Source organism: Gouania willdenowi, chromosome 7 (assembly GCF_900634775.1).
Source record: "Gouania willdenowi chromosome 7, fGouWil2.1, whole genome shotgun sequence".
Lineage (NCBI taxonomy): Eukaryota > Metazoa > Chordata > Actinopteri > Blenniiformes > Gobiesocidae > Gouania > Gouania willdenowi.
In genome coordinates, this window is record NC_041050.1 from 12,019,609 (window position 1) to 12,039,294 (window position 19,686).

At 38.3% G+C, this 19,686-nt stretch overlaps 2 protein-coding genes across 3 annotated transcripts; both read right to left on the reverse strand.

Moving 5' to 3' along the window:
- Window positions 1-1,394: 1,394 nt before the first annotated feature.
- On the reverse strand, window positions 1,395-10,456 carry abtb1 (ankyrin repeat and BTB (POZ) domain containing 1). Its single transcript, XM_028453978.1, has 12 exons — window positions 10,175-10,456; window positions 8,925-8,987; window positions 8,793-8,848; window positions 8,575-8,719; window positions 8,315-8,474; window positions 8,195-8,240; window positions 6,828-6,944; window positions 6,643-6,755; window positions 6,462-6,560; window positions 5,242-5,409; window positions 3,474-3,674; window positions 1,395-2,392 (listed from the first exon to the last, which is right to left on the reverse strand). Exons 1-12 carry the CDS (start codon window positions 10,228-10,230, stop codon window positions 2,186-2,188), a joined length of 1,431 nt encoding a protein of 476 aa, XP_028309779.1. The 5' UTR covers window positions 10,231-10,456; the 3' UTR covers window positions 1,395-2,185.
- A 1,215-nt stretch (window positions 10,457-11,671) lies between these two features.
- On the reverse strand, window positions 11,672-18,767 carry LOC114467572 (deoxyribonuclease-1-like). 2 transcript variants are annotated; one of them, XM_028453976.1, is made up of 10 exons: window positions 18,620-18,767; window positions 18,442-18,524; window positions 18,214-18,302; window positions 18,025-18,111; window positions 17,824-17,936; window positions 15,827-15,939; window positions 14,870-15,027; window positions 14,700-14,796; window positions 14,484-14,619; window positions 11,672-11,846 (listed from the first exon to the last, which is right to left on the reverse strand). In XM_028453976.1, the coding sequence occupies exons 2-10, from the start codon at window positions 18,520-18,522 to the stop codon at window positions 11,725-11,727; spliced, it is 996 nt and encodes a 331-aa protein (XP_028309777.1). In that variant the 5' UTR covers window positions 18,523-18,524; window positions 18,620-18,767; the 3' UTR covers window positions 11,672-11,724. The 2 variants fall into 2 exon arrangements, with proteins under 2 accessions (XP_028309777.1, XP_028309776.1); XM_028453975.1 differs by having other exon boundaries at window positions 18,616-18,697.
- Window positions 18,768-19,686: the final 919 nt, after the last annotated feature.

Genomic DNA, 19,686 nt, shown 5'->3' on the forward strand with positions numbered 1-19,686 from the left:
ATATCTCGGAATGTATAACGCTTCACTTCCGAGTCACGTACTTTGGCAAATCGGTAAAGGAGAAAACGAATAAAGGTGTTCGTTTTTAATTTTCTGTATTGAAGCAAAAGAGCTTGAATTTGAAAAAACAAGGCGTTTTCCGTTTTTTTATTTTGGTTTTAGAAACAAATATCAAATAATGTGTTTTTTTGGGGGGTTTTTTCCATGTTTTTGTTACATAATGAAAAACGAATGATACACGGATTAGCTAACCTTACAATACAAGGCAGACATGGGCAACTAGGGGCCCTCAGTCTCAGTTTGTGCAGCTCACATAAAATGACTTAAAAACAACACGTACACACAAATTGACTGAAAACAAAAATGACCACAAAATGACTCAAAAAACACTTAAGGGGCCTGTACTACGAAGCTGGATAAGTATATCTGGGATATCTCTCCATTAGCGAGGACTGTCAGAGAGCAGCTGTACTACGAAACAGGATATAAACAAGTTAACTTAACCCTGGGGTTTTCTACCAAAGCGTAGAGCTGCCACAGGGGGAATATTTATTATATTACTATATTGTACGTACAAAATACTTATACACAATATAGTATATTGTACAAACGTGATATTATATTGTTTGTACAATATAGTGATCAAAAATATAATTTTTCCATGTGGCAGCTCTACGCTTCCCTATTTCCAACCTGAATCAGTGCACGCTCATATCATACAAAACGAGTGGATACTGCAGTGCCTGACCAATCAAAAACACAGAGAAACAGTGCAAATCAACTTGCATTACAATGCAACATAATTCATCAATAATATGAAGATTTTAAATCCATAATTCAGACCAAAAACAACACTGCTGTTGCAGCAAAAGCAGGAAGGAAGGAACGCAGACAGATCATTCGTGACTGTTGTTTATGCGTACATTTGTGAGATTATTCATTCATTAATTCCTTTTAATAAGGCACAGACCTGTTGTCTTTGGCTCTGATGCTGCGTTCATACATGTATTTACTCCTCCCTTTCTAAATAAGACTCCAGTTCATCTGAAATCCCTCCGAGTTCAGTAAATTAAAAATTATTAAGAATTATTTTATTGGCTAAATTAACATAAAAAAACTGTTTTAAAAAAAGTCACAGAATATAATATTGGAAAAATAAATATAGATAAATTGAAGCATGTGTTGTCCTTACAACTCAAGCCCTATTATTAATTGTGTTTATCTGTATATAATTAGCGTCAATAGTAAATAAATTCCTTAAAAAAAAAAAAAACCAGTACAAATGTTTTTGTTTTATAAAAAGAAAGAGTGGCTTAACTCCAGCAAAATTAAACTGGTTTTCATGGGAATAATTGCACGTTAAAAGCAATGAAACAAAAACAAAACACTTCCAGTTAACAAGACTTCTTTTATTGAGTATTGAGTAACAGCATTAAACCATTATTAAGCAGCAGAGTGAAACACTGAGGACTCCCCACTTACGTACCCACTCATACATACTGTAAATACGTACATTGTCAGGCAACAAAGGTTAGCTGGAAAACAAGAGCCATCAGTTGGAGAAACCAAAACGTTGGTGTAAAAAATGGTTTCAGGCTAATTTTTCCACTGGATGAGCAACGCTCCACACAGTGGGGTGAACAACTTCAGCCAAACAAAACAACAAAAACCTTAAAAACAGAAAAGAATCATGAAACAATAATCTGATAAACAAAAACAGATAAATGTCCACTAGAAACACCACAATACTTACTTTTAAAAAGGAAAACATAAAACCTTTCCAATCATTTTTATTTTTTTTACAATTGTTTTTGCAACATCGCATGGACGTAAAACTTTTAGATTTGTGTTTAATTAAAACATTTATGGAAACTTGGTTAAGATTTATCTTTGATGGGACAAACTTTTTTACTTTTCGGTGGTTAAATAATCGACCAAAAATGCATGCATTCATTCCAACAGATTCCACTAATGCCTTATAACTATCACCATCAGCGCAGGCAGCGTGTCCCTTTCAAAGAAACTTTAAATGTCTAACATAAAAAGCAGTCTCTCCATAAGCTCCTGTAACATACAGCCACTATATTCATTCTGTGTAACATAAGGTAAATAAAATGAAAAAAAAACATATGAATGCATATATTTTGATTTTTTTCTTCTCCTCACGCATTAAATGCAGAGCACCTCAGCAGTCCAGATTAATGCTCAACAGGAGCTCCTCTAAAGCCTCCAGCTTCTGATTGGCCTCCTCGATGGCGCTGTACGTCTGCACGTTACTGGCGATGTGATAACGGATCTCGTCCACCAGCGGAACAGAATCGGTCTCATGACGTTCCTCCACCGACGCCGCGTCTTCTTTAATGATCTCTGTGAACTCATCCTGCTCCACCAGCTGGAACAGAGGAGTGGGGCCACATACAGGGACAGTCAACATCAATGGCAAAAGAAATATAATACATTTTGGAATTAAATATAGTTTTTACCCTAAAACATGACATCCAACAACACTTCCAGCATTGTATTAATTCTGATTCTGCAGTTTCTACTCGTACTGCCATCTTTAAGATTTTTTAAATTGCTTTCTTTTCTACTTACAATAATAGATGCAAAGCAATGAAAAACAAATCCTGTAAATGCAAAATGGGAACCTCATCTTGGGATTTATGGGACTATTCCAACATAGAAACTTTTATATATATAGAAATTAACCAGAATTTGGGAGAGTCATTTTAAACAACTCTATCTTATTCAATCAGAAATATTAACATCCATGCTAACAACATTTCAACAGTATAACTTTGACACTATTAAAGTTGTGTAAGCATATTCTTTTTCAGGTCTTGCAGAAAGTAATATGATCTTAAACATCGAAAATGTGATGTCGACTCAATACCTTTGTAACCAAAAATCTCAGTAAAACAACAAAAAAACAGCGGCACTGATGCCAACAACTGCCCTTCAATCTCAAACAGTGCAGTGTTTATTTTAAACCATTACATTTAATTTGATGTAATTTATTTAATATTTATCTATTTAATTATTTCACAACAATGTTGAATAAAATATGATTTCTCTGCATGTGTCCTTATTTGAAAATAGATCATACAAGCACATAGCACAGGGCTTACTGCAGGGGGCGTGGCTTGCGTATAATTGCATGAAATCTTGTTGTTTGAGTCAAGATGATGCTAAAATCAAAACCCTGAATTTACTAAATTCCTCATTCATTCCCAATTTCCCATTAGACCCTGTTAATTCCCATATAAAGTTTCCAACTTTGAAAATTCACGGAATTTTACCGAACAGATAAAAAGTTTCCAACAGTGTTTATTATGACAATAGGTTTTACATTTAGTTTTGATACAACGAAAAATGTTTGGTTTCAGTCGAGTTTTACCATATTTTATTCCAGTTATATTGGACTACATTTAAAAAGCTTTGGGTCTTTTAAACCAGCAGAAGCGTCAACCCACCCTCTCGATGATCTTTGCCATGAACTCCGTGCATTGATCCTCCAGCCGGGAGAGACGGAAAAGTTTAGCCATCTTCCACATGCACAGCACGTTTTCCTCGCAGATGGTCTTAGCCAGAGTCTTTCCACACAGACGCTTGAGCCCCGGCAAAAGATACATGTCAGCCACGCAGAGCACGTCAAACACGCCGTCAGCCATCAACTGCAATACAGAGGACACGCTTAGCTTTAGGCAGCGAACAACAAGGAGCAAATCTGTGATTTAGTTTAGTCACTGAATCTGTTACAGGTATAGTTGACTAAAATATAAACCACAAGTTTTTATACTTTTTTTTTTTTAACTCATTCAGTGCCAGCCATTTTCAGATTTTCTACCCCCCTCAGTGCCAGCCGTTTTTGAGCATTTTGACTGATTTTAAAGACCCACAGAATATTTTCTATGATGACAATCTGAAATCTGACAACAGATTCTGAAAGATTGAAGCCTCTACTTTCATCAAAAAAACATCGTTTTGTTCTTTTGTAATCACCCGTTGAATAGAACAAGTTTTACACAAATCTTCAGTTTCAGAGCAAAAAGCTGAGAAAACAGCCTTTTTGTAAAAAAAAAAACTTTGTCAGTGACTTTAAAGCTATTTTTTTTTTTTGTTGTTGCTTTAGTGACAACTCTAACATCTGAACATTGTTTCCTTATATAAAACAAAAAAAAAAACACATTGAGACCAGGCTTTTGATGGCAAAATTATTATTATTTAGCTATCTGGGTCAGAGTTGAATTGATTTCTTACTGTATTTTGGCGTTCCTCCAACTTTCTCTCCCGTCAGTCTGCACACACGCAACTTCCTCTTCCTCCGGACATGCAGAGTGTCACTGCTTGCCCCGTTTTTTTTTAATTGTTTTACCTCACCATCGCCACATTATCCATGAGTTTCACACATGCTCTGGTCGAGTGTGCGCTGCTGGGAACGTCAACTCTTGTACGTAGCGCCATTTTCTGTCTCGTAAACTCCTTTCCTCTCTCCCTCTGAGCTCTGCTGAGCATGGATGATCTCTCATCCAAATCTAACAAAAACTACCAATAATATTGCTCAATAAAATACTGTTGTTTTTTGTAGTTTTTTTTCCAAAAACAGAATTAATTCATGCTGTAATTAGAAGACAATAATTAGTAAGGAAGAATTTACAAAGAAGACAATATTTTCTTACTAATGAAGTAATTTGTTTTAAAGGTGGTATATTTTTTTGTGGATTTTGCTTGTGATTAAGCATTAGGAAACCATGTTCTAGACACAGGAAGGAGTTCAGGAGAGCTCGCTGATACAATAATGAAACAACATGTTAAATTTTGTAGCGGGGAATTGTCATATGAAAACAAAGTATTTGACAAAATTGCAAAAGAGGTACACGGGACAAAAAAGGTTGGGAACCACTGTCCTATTGGATCACTCACCAGCTTGTCCCTCCTACCACACAACAAAAGTTTTGAAATGGGACCCTCATATCTAATAGTTGACAAAAATATCAATATATTTTATATTGTTTTCATTTACATGTATTTTTTTATTAGTCATAGTCTGGTTATTGGCATTTAAAAAAATGTTGTCAACAAAAGCTATGATGAAAATAACACTGGTTCTCTCATGTGGTTTCCTATAGAGTTAATAGACTATTATTTATTTCTTATTTATTGTTAAGATCCTTCACATCTCACCCTTTAACCTTCTTCATACTAAATGAAAGTTTTGATTGAAAATAAAACAGCACAAACCTCCGTGTCGTCAGTGTAGATGTAATACATAATGTGGATGAAGATTTCATGTGAGATGTTATGCAGGGTGATCACTGGAGTGCTCGGCTGTGACTGCAGCTGCTCTCCTTCACTGAAGTGGTCCTCTAGTAAGGCTTTAAAATAATCACTGCGTCCGCAGAAAAACGCCTGCAAACACAAACCCAGAAGCCCAATCAGCATCCAGCGCTCCTTTAAAGGTGCAGTCTGCAACTGTTAAAAAAGTGACTTCTTGTCATATTTGCTAAAGCTGTCACTATGTAAGGACAGCTTTACATCAAACTAGTAGTTTGTGTAAAAAAAAAAACAGACTCATTGAGTCCCTCCTGCTGCTCCTGCAGCCTTTGGCAGATTGCCAAAATGCACCGCGACCGAACAAAAAGAACCCAATCAGAGCCAGGATTGTGTTTGATGGGCTGTCTGACAGTTGTTGCTCACAGGCCCCGCCCTTTTTCCAGAGCGCTGTCTTTGTTTACAGTATATGGTCTGGAGGAGTAGAACATGGAATTGGTGACTTTTCTGCTTGAAACATAATTACTGCTGCTTGATTTACATTATGTTTGATTTGTAATTGTTACACTAGAACTCTATGGTGCATGTGTTGTTCTTGCGCGTGCAGCAGCCTCCATGTGAGCTGCTGTAAGTGACACTGTGTTGTTGCTGCTGCTGCTGAGGTGTGTGCACATTGAGAGAGAGAAGCGCTGCAGTAATATGCTTTTAACAGAGCATGCTATATTACTGTGATGTTGCTGTCGGACTAACGTCAGCTTGTTAGCTCCTCTGAGGGGGGACTTTGGGAAGTTTGGAGGGCAAGAGAGCAGCAGGGAGGGAGTGGGAGAGAGGGATCTGAGAGTTGCAGACTGCACCTTTAAATCAGAAGTGGCCATACCAGCCTGTCATTGCTCGATCTCGTTAGATCTCGGAAGCGAAGCAGGTTAGTAGTTGGATGGGAGACCACTGAGAATTACAGGTGCCACAGTGTGGGACAGTCACCCCAGTGGTATCTGTCATTGTGTCCTTGGGCAAGGCACTTCACCCACATTGTCTAGAGTGAGTATTGGTGATGGTTGAAGGGGCTGGACTAACGTTCTGAGGGAGGGACTTTGGGAAGTTTGGAGGCAGGGCAAAAGAGCAGCAAGGAGGAGAGAGGGATCTGAGAGTTGCGGACTGCACCTTTGAGGGCTGCGCGTTGCACTTCCTACCTTATGACACAGGAAGTTGAATCCATCCACTCTGAAGCAGATGTCAGGATAAGTGGGGAAGCGGTCGACTCTGTTAAAGGGGAGCTCCCCAAATCCAACCTGAGGAGAATCCACAGAGACCATTCCTAAAAACAACCAGGAAGCTTTAGGATTCCTGATGGTAATACTGGGATGAGCTCACTCTGAGTTCAGTGGGCAGCGCGCAGTCGGCCAACTGGGCCATTTCCTCCTGAAGCTGGCAGGTGTGAGGCTCCAGGCTTAGAACTTTCACACAGATTCCTGGTTTGTTCGATACTATTCAGAAGGATGCAAGTTTAAAATACATAAAATGTATCATGAGTTGTCAAACTCAGGAGCCGATCTTACCAAATTCATAAACCTGTTTGCATTTATTCTCCAGCTCCTCTATGAGATCCGTCATTTTGCATTGCTTAGCAAGTCGCCTACTGTCCTCCACCAGACTGATGTCGATGTCCATTCGTCCTGTAGGGGAGAGTTTATAACATGTTAATAAAAATGTATTGTTTTAAATTTAAATTTTTAATCTTTTAAAGTAAGACTTGGAAGCGCAACCAAAAAAAAATTAATATGGCAATTAGCTTTTTAAAAATGTGAATATTTCATCTTTTTTTTTTAGATATATATATATATATATATGCTAGGGGTTGAACGACTTGATAATTTTAAAGGTCGGCTTTATGTGCATACTAGTCGACTAGTCAATGACGTCACCAAGAGTCGAAGCCGAGCCAAGTGCCGGTGTTGTGCCAAAATCTGTAGCCCAAAAAATATGTGACCGCTGCGGCTACGTCAACTGCATAAACCTCTTTGTAGCTATTTATTCCCCCTTAAACATGACGCTCTGGTGAGTGAAGTAAAAGCAGACTGGTTAAAAATTACAAACGTGTTTAAGGGGGAGTAAATGTCCGCCGAGAAGAACTGTCACCACCTCCGGTCACAGATTTTTTCGGGTCACAGATTTTGGCACAACAGCGGTCTTCCCCCACTAACGGAACCTCCGTCCTGCACTGCTGATGTTTTCCAGACACACATACTGTACATGTTACCACTACGGCTAACGTTAGCATGTATGTTAGCCAGAGTATCTTCCTACCAGATGCAGTTTGAGCACAAACAAGGAAGGAGTGAGAAACACTTGATGATGTGCTGCCTTGCTGTACAGGGGTATTAGGACCCTCGTTTACTGTGTTGCGCCGCCATCTTGGGCAAAAATCAGGTACTGCGACTAGCCGACGTCACGTGGACAGAGTCGCGAGACAACACTAAAGTCCACTGGTCGACCAATCGACTAGTCTGTTCAACCCCTAATACATGCATATATATATATATATATATATATATCCTTGCACACACATGAAACTGTATGTAAAGTGGAGCAAAGAATGGTGCATCTAACTAATTTAAACCTTTTAACAACAGGAAAACATACAATCCCTTCATGCACTTTAGCATAGTTAGCATTGCATCTTGATTATATTGCTTCATTTACTTCAAAGTGGAAATCCTTTGTACTGTATGCATATGTATAATTCCTTCTGCTCATACTTTTATCATTTGATTTTAATTCAGTGTGTGTTTTATGAGGCTGCCTTTGACAACCGAGGACTAAGGGCAGAAATGAGCTAATGCTAATTTTGCGCATTTAGATGTTTTATGTGTGTCTTTCCTTTTGTAAATTAATAATTGAATCTGAAATTCAAACAGTGGCGTACCTGTGTAAAAATACTGCAGGATTGCTCCAAACGCTGCAGGATTAATCTGAAATTAAAACACATTTTGTAGTATAACTGTATAATTGATATGGTAGATTAAACCTGTGCCATATCTTTTACCAGAGGGTGCATGAGTGTGATGAGGTTCTTCCCTTTCCACTTGGTCTCAAACATTTCTGTGAAGTACTCCGAGCGTGCGCTGAGAATACATCGGTGAGCTGGAAAAGTTTGTTTGTGAACCAGGAACTTGACGTCACTGTGTTGACCTTGCTCCAGAAGCCTGAAGTAAAGAAACCCAAGCACTTTCACTACTTAAATCTCCATTTTCCTGTTTCTTTTCAAAGCAAACATCTCAATGGGCCGAGGCCCTTGACCCTTACATGTGGAGGAAGTAGTTGAAGTCGTCCCTCTGCATAGCACGAATGCTGACACACTTGTATTCTTTGAGCAGCCGTCGAATGGAGTCGCTCAGGGAGCCGTACAGACACCTCTCACCATCGAATGTGTTGGCTTCACACTTTGCACCTGAAAGGAAAGGGATGGAAATATTAAAGTAGCAACCAGAACTCAAAGAAATAAACATAAAGTTTAGCCTCACCACTAGCCAACAGGTACTGGACCAGCTCCTCGTGTCCACAGAGACATGCATAGTACCTTCAAAAGGATGAAAGAGTTGTTAAAGTGTAGGGCTTTTTAAACCATCATTCTATTGGCTGTCGACTGCACTTACAAAGGGGTGCTGTCCCATTTATCTCTTACATTGAGGTCCACATCTCGTTGTTCAACGAGGTATCTGAGAGGAAAGCACAGCCTGGTCACAATTATGACCTCAAATACTTTGACATTCACATCCTGTCATAAACTGAGTTACTACACCAAAAAGTGAGCAGATAAGCCAAGTGCATCACACTAGAAGTCTGGATCTGCAGATATTTCCCCAGTTTAAATGTCAAATAAGATCAACCACTCACACACAATCTCTTACACCAGGGGTGTCAAACTCATTTTAGTTCAGGAGCCAAATATGGAGAAGTTTGATATTAGGTGGGGCACAGATTTTAGCTTGGAATACAAGTAATTTCAGCATTAATGTGTCCTAGTTTGCACTTCCACATATAAACAATATATAAAGTCTAGAACCTAGGTTCCCACAGTGGGGTACGGATAAACAATGAAAACATTGGAAACTACAATATAAATAGAGCAGTTAATGTTAATGCTAATGCTAGGTTAATGTAAATGCTAGAATAATGCTATTGCAGGCTAATTCTAGATAATGCTAATGCCAATGATATATATATATATATTGTGCAGCTGTTTGTTAATAAATGTGTCTGTGTAGCATTTTGCATCAGTAAATTTAACCCAGAATCGTCTTTCTGGTCAGACTTCATTTGATAAAGTTATCTAGATTTATATCGTATATCACCATTTTGAGAAAAATATATTGAGATATGAGTTTTGGTCCATATCGCCCAGCCCTAGTAGGAATGTTCACAGCATTTCAATGTTAATAAAGGGTGACCTACCAGATTCTAGTCACATAATTATATTTAGTTAATGGTTGAAAAGTGGCTATTTTAGATTCCTTGTACACCTTTCTTAAAATATAAGGGATACTGGAGACACTTGGTGGGACGGCTCGTAGTGGGCACCAGAAAATTTCCCTTATTTTCAAATCCAAAACTTGACAGGTATGGTCTTGTAGTTCGAATTTAACTAACAATTTAGCCGGAAGTTGCCGCCCCTCCTTTTTTTTTTTTTTTTTTTTTTTGTATGGTCACGTGATGACCAGACCCCTTCCTTGTTTGGTTGATCACTGACAGCACTGCTCAGGGTTGCTATGTTGTATCTGAGAGCAGAGTAACCCACTGACCAATGCACCTTCACTAAACGAACAGCTCATGTTAGAAACTTCACCTGTTTACATGAATATCAACAGCACCAATGAGGAGTTAAAGCACCACAGTCGTTGAGTACCTGACTCTACAAATGTCGCCCTTTCTGCAGCTGCTGAACAGGTCATACACGTCCATGATCGCCGCGGTGTTTTGTCTGCTCTGTAAGGCATTAGGACGGACTGTCTGTGGGACAGGAGGGTCGCTGGTGCTGGTGCTGGTGGTCGAGGGCTGGAGGTTGACTGGAGTCGCTCGGCGGGCACACCTTTCCTGCCGTGAGCTTGTTGACGAGTTTGCAAAAGATCCGTTTTAGCAGATCAAGATCAGTTTGTTTTGGTTGCGCAGATCCACGAGTCACGTGATCAGGAAGCGTTCAAATCCAAAGAAAACATCGAATAAAATAGCTTTATGTGGCAGTGGGGGTGAGGTGGGGTGAGTGTTATCTTAAATAAACCATAAACTATGTTTTTTAATGTAATCACGTGTCTTATCTATCAGCTTGTTTGCGAATTTACTCTTCAATATGTAACCTAAATAGGCCAAACTCTGCATTAACTGCTCTAATTCTGAGATATCCAATTTTTCATTAGGACCGTGAATGCAGCTTACGTCACTGTGCCCTATTTTCGACGAGCGTCTGTTTTGTAAAGCAAATAGCTGCAAATATGTCCAAAGTGACGATATTACAACATTTTATATCCGTTACTTGCAATTGTAAGTGTATCACTTTTTAGATACAATATTTAGTCAGTTTAAGTGGTGGGCAATACTGTAAGATTAGCTATCGATCCGATACCGATACTTTTTTTAATGTCTGGGGTTGATGTATTGTCAAAATGCAGAACTTTAGTTGATTTTCTGATTATTTCTTCAAACTTGGGAATACATTTGGGCAAAGTTCACGTGTGTATCCAAAGTAGTTTATCATCATGATAAACCTTTGTATTCAGAAGCAATAGAACATTAACAAAACACATTTTCCCCAAGCATTGTCCTGTGAAGATGTCTTCTTAAATAAACAAAGTGCAAGAAAAAAGAAGATAACTTAAGAGCAAATCGAAACAGTATTTCTTCTGATAGAGTTGAAAAAAACCACGATACAAAAATATAACATTATTTCCACTGCTCTTTGGGCAATGCAATGGTTAAGCGAAGTAATAGTAAGTTTTTAACTTGTATGTATTTCTTTTGCAGTTAACACAACATTATAATAATCATCAGGTCTGAGTCATATTATATTCAGTATATTTGTTTCAATTTCAGTAAATGTATTCTTTATTATGTTATCAGTCTCGAGACATTTCATTTTTTTTTTAGTTGAATTGTTCTGGACATAATCTAATTCGGTTACATGCAGGAGAAAAAATTTACTAAAGTACAAATAATTTTACACTGGTATCAATATCAATACCAACACTGGTATTAATATTATCAATATCTTGTACTGCTGTTGGTTGAACCTTTATCTCAGATTCACCACTGATCTCTATAATAACACAATTAAATGTAATCAAATCTTAAACTTTTTAACCACACAAAACATCTTCCAAGCAATCAAATCAAACACTAGGGAAGAATATAACTTCAAAGTTGTATTGATGTATTTATTTACAGGAACTAGTGACGCTTTAATCATTTCTCAATGCTAACTTTGCCAAGGCGGTGTTTCAGTAAGATGATCTGGAGCTGCAGTTTCTCTCTTTCAAGCAGCAGATTTTCCTTCTGCAGTCCCAAGATATCCATCTGTAAACTCTCTGTCAGAAGGAAAAAAGAAAATGTGTTGGACAGTCACAGCTGATACTATAGGTCTTTATTGGTTCAGTCAAGTGTTTATGTCATTTTAGTTTTTCCATCCAACAAGACTTTTACATTACTGAACCATTTTGTGACCGACAGCAATTTACGGTAAATACAGTCAATCCCAAAGACACTTTAGTAGAAATATCCAAATTATTAATGAGCATTGGGGGAGGAAGAGGGTTGTTGAACATGAACAATATATGTATACATTTTTACTTTACCACACAGAAAATATTAAAATAATTTAAACAAAAAGAGTCTTACTTAAGTAATTCAATCTTTTAATAGATACACACTATGAAATGGTAATATCTAATGACAAAACCACATGTCGGGGCATACATGTTGATTAACTCATCCTTGGGCAGGTGTTTTAGTAACTCTCAGGGTAAAATGGGGGGGGGACACAAACCTGATGATAGTTTTGGTGTTTTTAACCATCCTATTATATTCAAATATTACTAGCACATTTGACCCCTGGGATATACATTATGCCTCCAGAAAAAGATTTTCAGAAAATTGTTGACCAAGTTTTTGTGTTAGGCACTTTGTTTATTTGCTGAATACATAAATAACTTAAATAATACCTGAAACCTTGACCTGTTCTCTAGCGCCACCATCAGGTCAAACTTGCAGTTTTAGAGTTAATGTATCTTGAAATTCTATCATTCAAATCTTTTCTTTTTTTTTTTTTTTTTTTTTTTTTTTTCTTTTTTACCTTGTTTGCACATGCTGTTGCAGGTTAACACTACAAGAAGTGCAATCTTTTAACAGCAATGCATATTTTATTATTGCAATTAAATAAATGAATTTATTTCATTGCATAATTGTGACCATCACCAGCCCTCCCTAGGGAAGGGTAAATACTTTATTAAAGGGAGGATGTAAAAGAGAGAGGGCAGTGTTACACCAGGGTGAGGGGGGTGGGGGGGGGGGAGTTAACAGGGAGGAGGGATACAAGATAGGAAAACGAATGGGTGGGGAATAATCAATAAGTTTCAAGTGATGTGATGTGAAATTGTGGTTGTGTATATTGTGCTTATTGTTGTGTTATCAAGCCAGTCTGGTGACCAGTGTGCGGCTTAGGAATAATGATGGTGGCTGTGAGCAGAGGAGGAAGTGAGTGGAAGTTACATAAAACAGGTATTTGGGAACAACGTGTCTATGGTTGAGCCCAGTATGAGTGTTATCCCACAGCCCGAGGCCAGTGCGTCCATGACAAATGTGATTCCAAGAGCCGCTACTGCAAAACCCATAAGCCGCCCCCATTCAAATCTTTTCTAATTTGGGGTGCACATTCCTGACTTTCACTGTAAAAGAGCTGACGGACAAACACGTTTTACACAGCTAAAACAGCTTGGGGTCAAATTGACCCCAGAGGAACACCAATGTGTGCAATAGCTCCGCCCTTTTTGTCATGTCACAGTAATTAGCTCCGCCCCTTTGTTATGGTACAGTAATTAGCTCCGCCCCTTGTGTTACATTACAAAAATGGCTTCGACGCTTTTGTTAAGTTACAATTAATAGCTCCGCCCCTTGTGTTACATTACTGTAATGAGTGCAGCCCCTTTGTCATGTTACAGTAATTAGCTTCACCCCTTTAGTTATGTCAGTTATTAGCTCTGCTCCTTATATTATGTTACAAATAATAGCTCCGCCCCTTTAGTTATGTTACAATTATTAGCTCCGCCCCATGTGTTTTGTTACAAAAAATAGCTTGCCCCTTTGTCATGTTACAGTCATTAGCTCCACCCCTTTAGTTACGTTGCAGTTATTAGCTCTGCCCCTTATATTCGTTTACAATTATCAGCTCCTCCCCTTTAGTTATGGTACATTTCTTAGCTCCGCTCCTTTTGTTATGTCACAGTTATTAGCCCCACCCATTTAGTTATGTCACAGTTATTAGCTCTGCCCCTGTCGTTAGTTTACAGTTATTAGCTCCACCTCTGTGTTACATTATAATTAATAGCTCCACCCCTTGTGTTTTGTTACAAATAATAGCCACGCCCCTTGTGTATACAGTTATTATGTGTTCAACATCCCACAGTGATGACCACCACAGCTGCTTGTGTTACAGCAGCTGTGGTGTGCACATGTTCAAAACCAATTTAAATCTAGTTGTTGTAAAGTTTTAGAGCAAATGCACATAAAGCCCTTTCAGTATACACTTTAATCAAAGTGCTCTTTGTGTAATGACAAGTTTGAAACTCAGAAAAAATTTCAAAACCTCACAATTTTCTGCTTTTTAAGCAATTATTTTATGTTTGTATGGATTTTTATTTATTCAAACCTCAAATTAATCGTCATCTGTTATGTGAATTAGGTGAAGCAGTAAAATAGTTTCAATTTCACACCGTACAAACACCTTTGATGGATCAATGTTTTTATAAACTTTTTAGAACAGCCTTTAAAACCCTTCAATCAGAAACACTCCCAGATTCCAGACAACTGTGCTTCACGCAGACACAGAGGAAGCCGATTGCTCTACAAACCAACGTCAGAATAGCTGAGCACCAGACTACTAATTCTGCTTGTCTAACACTGAAACTCATGTCCACCAGTGACAAGTAAATTACTGTTGTGCTGTTTACCTGTGACAGAGTTGCTGTCGGAGGCTTCCTCCATGTCACCAGTGGAGCTTTGATGTTTGTCGCTCTTTGTCATCCAGAAGGGAGTCGCACCACATAGTTCTACTTCCACAGGGTAGTGATCACTCACTCTCAGGGCCTGTGGAAGAATTATTGTTCTGATGAGAAACATACCCATAACTCAAGTATTAATGATGCTGCTGCAGAGGGACCACAAACCATTTCTTCTGTCAATTTTAACTCTTTGTGGAAATTGAATGGCTTGGCTGAGTTGGGCACAATGGCTCCAAGCATATGGTCTCCGTAAACCACAATCCTGTTGAACATTGATGTGTCTGAGTTACTCTGAAAGCTTGTAGGTAACAGATATACCATTGATCCTTGCCAACCTGTCATAGGTGTGATCATTGGTGGTTGTTGCTGTGGTGTCCATGTCATCTCCAATCAGCCAGTGGAAGTTCTTGTCACTATGAATACGAATATCTTTCAACTTGTTCTTTGTTACGTATGCACCGTCGGCATTAAAATCACCTAGGATCATAATATTCTAAAAGAGGCCAAAACAGGATTTTCAGATTTTCAGTTACATCAATGTGTTCATAACAATTGAAGTGGCAGGAGAACATTGTTTTTTTAATTTTATTTATTTTTTTTATCTAAGAAAGACAATCATTTGCTCGAAAAACAAGTAAAAGGTTGAAATTGCCGCTAAAAAGTTTGATTTAACCTCCACCTTAAACACTGTGTTTATTTATATTCTCGTAAATGTTTCACAGATTGCATTGTGGGCCGTGGAGTAAAGTAGACGGATGCATAGAAGTATTCTTCCTTCTCTTCTTACTGTGATTTGTTGTGTTTGACCTCAAATCCTCTGACATAGTGACTCCGTAACACATTTCTGGAGTTTTCACGGACTGAATTTTGCAGCAAAACAATGGCGGATGTTTACTTTGGGGTTTACATGAAAAGATCCAAAATCTCGTGGAGTGAGGGGATAACACAGGGAATAGAGGGAACAAACTAGAACAAAAATAGTGCCAAGCCAATCACTGGCCTCCTTGACTGGTGAAAAAACAGAAGAAATCACAGTAAAAATGAAGTAAAAACACTTAAATGCATCCGTTTACAGGACTTCACATCCCACAATGCAATGCGCAAAGATTTTCCAACAATATTTTTGAGAGGCAATTTCAACCATTTACATCTTTTTCGACCGAACGATGTATTGATCCATGATGCCTACACTGTCGTTATCTGATAAAACACTATCATCTCCAGCAGCTTTACCTCAACACGTTGGACTCTGTGAATAAATTGTTTAGTGATAATGTGACGGTGAGGCTCACATCAGTTTTCCATTTGTCCTTGACCTGCAGGAAAACTTCATACAGCTCATCCAACTCTTCCACAGAATCCTGTGGTCTGGTGTGAACCGGAATCAGCACAATGTCCTTCAGCACTGCAACCAAAACACTATTATTGACACCTATAGTGTTTGAGTTCATTCATGAGAAGGTAAACATGGTTAGAAAGCTTAGCTGCGTATGGTACAAACGCGATAAAGTGTAGAACATTTTACATAGTCTACAGACAAAACAAGCTTCCTCTAATTTAAATACCCACATCTTGTTCACAGATAGCTGAAATAACAACGCTTTTAGATTGATTGAAGTATTTTGGCCGACAAACCTCTAATAACATCAATTTTTTGGACACTCAAAGACGCTTTACAGAATCAAAGCATTATTCTTTCACTCCGCACTTAGGGGTGGTAAGCTACTATTGTAGCCACAGCTGCCCTGGGGCAGACTGATGGAAGCAAGGCTGCCATAGTGCACCATCGGCCCCTTCAACCATCACCAATACTCACTCGCATTCATTCTAGACAATGTGGGTGAAGTGCCTTGCCCAAGGCCACTTCTGATTTAAAGGTGCAGTCCGCAACTTTCAGATCCCTCTCTCCCACTCCCCGCTGCTCTCTTGCCCTGCCTCCAAACTTCCCAATGTTCCCCCTCAGAGGAGCTAGCAAGCTAACGCTAGTCCGACAGCAACATCACAGTAATATAACATGCTCTGGGGGACTGTGAGCAACAGTCCATCAAACACAATCCTGGCTCTGATTGGTTCTTTTTGCTCAGTCGCGTTGCATTCTGACAATCTGCCAAAGGCTGCAGGAGCAGCAGGGGGTGCTCAATGGGTCTGTTTTTTTTACACAAACTACTAGTTTCATGTAAAGCTGTCCTTACATAGTGACAGCTTTAGCAAATATGACAAAAAGTCACTTTTATAAGAGTTGCAGACTGCATCTTTAAAGGAATGTTTAATAAGTATGGACATTACAGTTTATTAATATATTTATGATCCTTTCTGTAGATATTTTCACAAGAATTAGTTCATGTCAAAATCAAGAAAACAAGGTGTTTGTATGTCACCTAATCCCTGATCTTAAACTAAACTGACAGCATCATAACCGAAGCTTTTAGAACCTGTTGCCAATGTTTACATTTTAAAATACTCTTCTGCAAGTCTCAACACACCCTTACTGTTTGGTGTGCATACCTTAAAACACTCCTGCTGTCACTAAGTCACACACATTAAATAACATGACCCTTTGGTAGAACAGCAGATGAGTTAATTATTTTTGATTTGATTTTTAAATATGTGAGATAGTAGACTATGGCTGATTTTATTTTTTAATTGTAGCCTATGACTAAATAAAACTATGACATTCAAATATTGAAAACATGAATGCACTCATACAAAAAGTAGCAATCGCAATTAAACAAATAACTTTGAATATACTGAGTCATGTAAGTGCTGATAGTGCTTGTTCTTGCACATGCCCAAGCTACTATTATGAATTGTACACTGTCCTAGAATGTATTTATCTAAGGATAATACTTATAATTTTTCTTTTTCCAGCGACAGATCTTTAATGAATGTGGATTGGAATTAGATCACTTATGTGAGCTGATAATTTGCTCCATGTTTGTGTTTTACAAATGTCTCATAAACTGATGTTTAGTTTGGTTTTCTTTCTTTTGATAAATAGGATTGCTGTCTTCAGCGGGCAGAATGGGATTTTGTCGAGATGTTGGACAGGTGGATAATCACATGTTTGACATAACAAACAAGTGTGACACAATAGATGTTGACTGGTTGAACTTGCTGAACCAACTGCTTAGTCGTGTTTTGACAAAGGATTTAAATCTCAGATTGATTTTCCACATAAAACAAAGAGTCATAAATACACATGACTTAGACATTACCATAGATGTTATGATAAGGACCAAGATATGAACCCAAACACATTGAGCTGTCGCTGAGTGCATCAGAAACTGACCTGTGTGACGAGGTTTGAAGTGGAGAATGTAAGGCTCTCTTGCAAAAGCATCCACGTTGTTTTCCTGATTGTCCTCGTACTGATAGGACTCAATAAGATCCACCACATCATCTCTTCCAGAATGACAAAGATTAGTCTGTGCTTAAGCAAAGATGAATCACAACATCGAGGCACATGGGTTATCTAAAGATTGGTACTGACCTGAAGAGAAACATGAATTGTTCCTTGTGTCTGTTTCTGCCCAGGCGAGTACTGAGCTGCAGAGAGTAATGATGGGTTTTGTTGGACCTGTGGAAGTCACACATGCAGTAAGAATATGACAACAATATAACAATCTGAATATTTATAAAGACGTAGCCACAAAACGTTACAAAAACATGTCAAAGTCACCTGTTCAGTTCTGTCAAGAATTGTTTACCCGAAGATCCGCTCACATCAACGACCTCCAGAATGAGTATAAGATCGTACCGAGACACAATCTACACCAGACAGAAATATGCAGAGTTCAAAGAAGCTAAAGGACAGACATTAGCACTCACACGTCAAATCTGAAACTAATCAAAGTCGCAACCCAGACAACAAAACCTATATCCGCCAACCCGATCTCAAAACATTTACCTTAACCAACGCTGATAAGATGTCTGGATCCGAGACTTTTCTCACTCCAAAAAACTGTGCGTTGAATGAAGCAATCCTCATGCCTAAGAAGTAAACAAATTAATGAAAGATGTTTAATCTCATCTTAAATTTGAAATATTTGTCAATTTGTTGCAACTATATAGAAAAACAAACCCACTCGCAGCTCTGTCATCCAAACTTTGTCTGGCTCTAAAAATACGTCCGAGCTTTAAAGTTGTCTCGCAGCCTCTGTGGCTCTTTAAGGAAGCCAGCACAGACTTGAATGAGTGACATGTTTTTTCTTTGAGGATGTTTACTGAAGTGGAAGAGATGATTGGATGAAAAAAGAAAAGGAAACCAGACCCACATTTTTTTGTGTGTGTTTGTTTAAGCAAACAGTCACAAATTAAACTTTGATTGATAGCATTGAGTGTTACAAGTAGGTCAAACGTCTTGCCGTACAGCAATCATTCATCAGACATACAAATCTAACACTCAACTGTTAGTGAATCAGTTGAATATTTATGGTTTCCCAGCCGTGATACCTAAAAGTATTCAATCTAGGGAAAAAGAATGAATAAATAGGACAATAATAAAGAAAGAAATGGATAAAGTGATGGATCACAAGCCTACTCTTCATATTTAACATTCAACAGCCTGATAACTGAAGGGATAAAAGAGTTTGAGTTTCAATTTATATTAAAGTAAATCCTATAGACAATGATGACATGGTCCACTTTTGATTGTTGCAGACCCCAAAAAGCTGCATATTTCCAGTTGAACCCCTAGTTATTTTTTCTCCAATCATAAAGCTTACCCATTCTGCCAATTTGTTACAGATGAGAGGACAAAAGTACTGACAGTACTGGCAAAATAACTTGTCGCAGGGGTAGTTATGAGGAAGAGATGTAATCAGTGCTATTCGCTTCATCGGTCAGTCAATGTAAAGGCTTTTTAATACATCTGTGTTTTACTCTTTTGTCCATTTCTCTTTCAAAACAAAATATTTTCATGTCTTTTTTGATCAAATTACTTGTTGCTCCCAAAGCGCTTTTTCGTTGGTGGTATCGGACCAGATACTGTTTTCCCGGAGAGTTTCCATTGAGCACCAACCTGACACGCGAAACTGCCAGACTCCACTGATTGCGCTTTTTTGCTGCCATCTTCACAAGAATGCCAACAAAAACCAATGGTGGCCAAATGCTTCCTCTGTGTGTGAGTTGATGATTCTCTGAACCAATCAGT

Coding starts and splice junctions, on each gene's coding strand:
- LOC114467572 (XM_028453975.1), bottom strand. Junction 18,112..18,213: donor TTCTTGACAGAACTGAACAG/GTGACTTTGACA, acceptor TGACTTCCACAG/GTCCAACAAAACCCATCATT. Junction 14,797..14,869: donor AATGATCACACCTATGACAG/GTTGGCAAGGAT, acceptor AATGTTCAACAG/GATTGTGGTTTACGGAGACC.
- abtb1 (XM_028453978.1), bottom strand. CDS start 10,230: ATGGACGTGTATGACCTGTTCAGCAGCTGCAGAAAGGGCGACATTTGT. Junction 8,241..8,314: donor TCACACTCATGCACCCTCTG/GTAAAAGATATG, acceptor TTTTAATTTCAG/ATTAATCCTGCAGCGTTTGG. Junction 5,410..6,461: donor TCAACTTCCTGTGTCATAAG/GTAGGAAGTGCA, acceptor TTGTGTTTGCAG/GCGTTTTTCTGCGGACGCAG.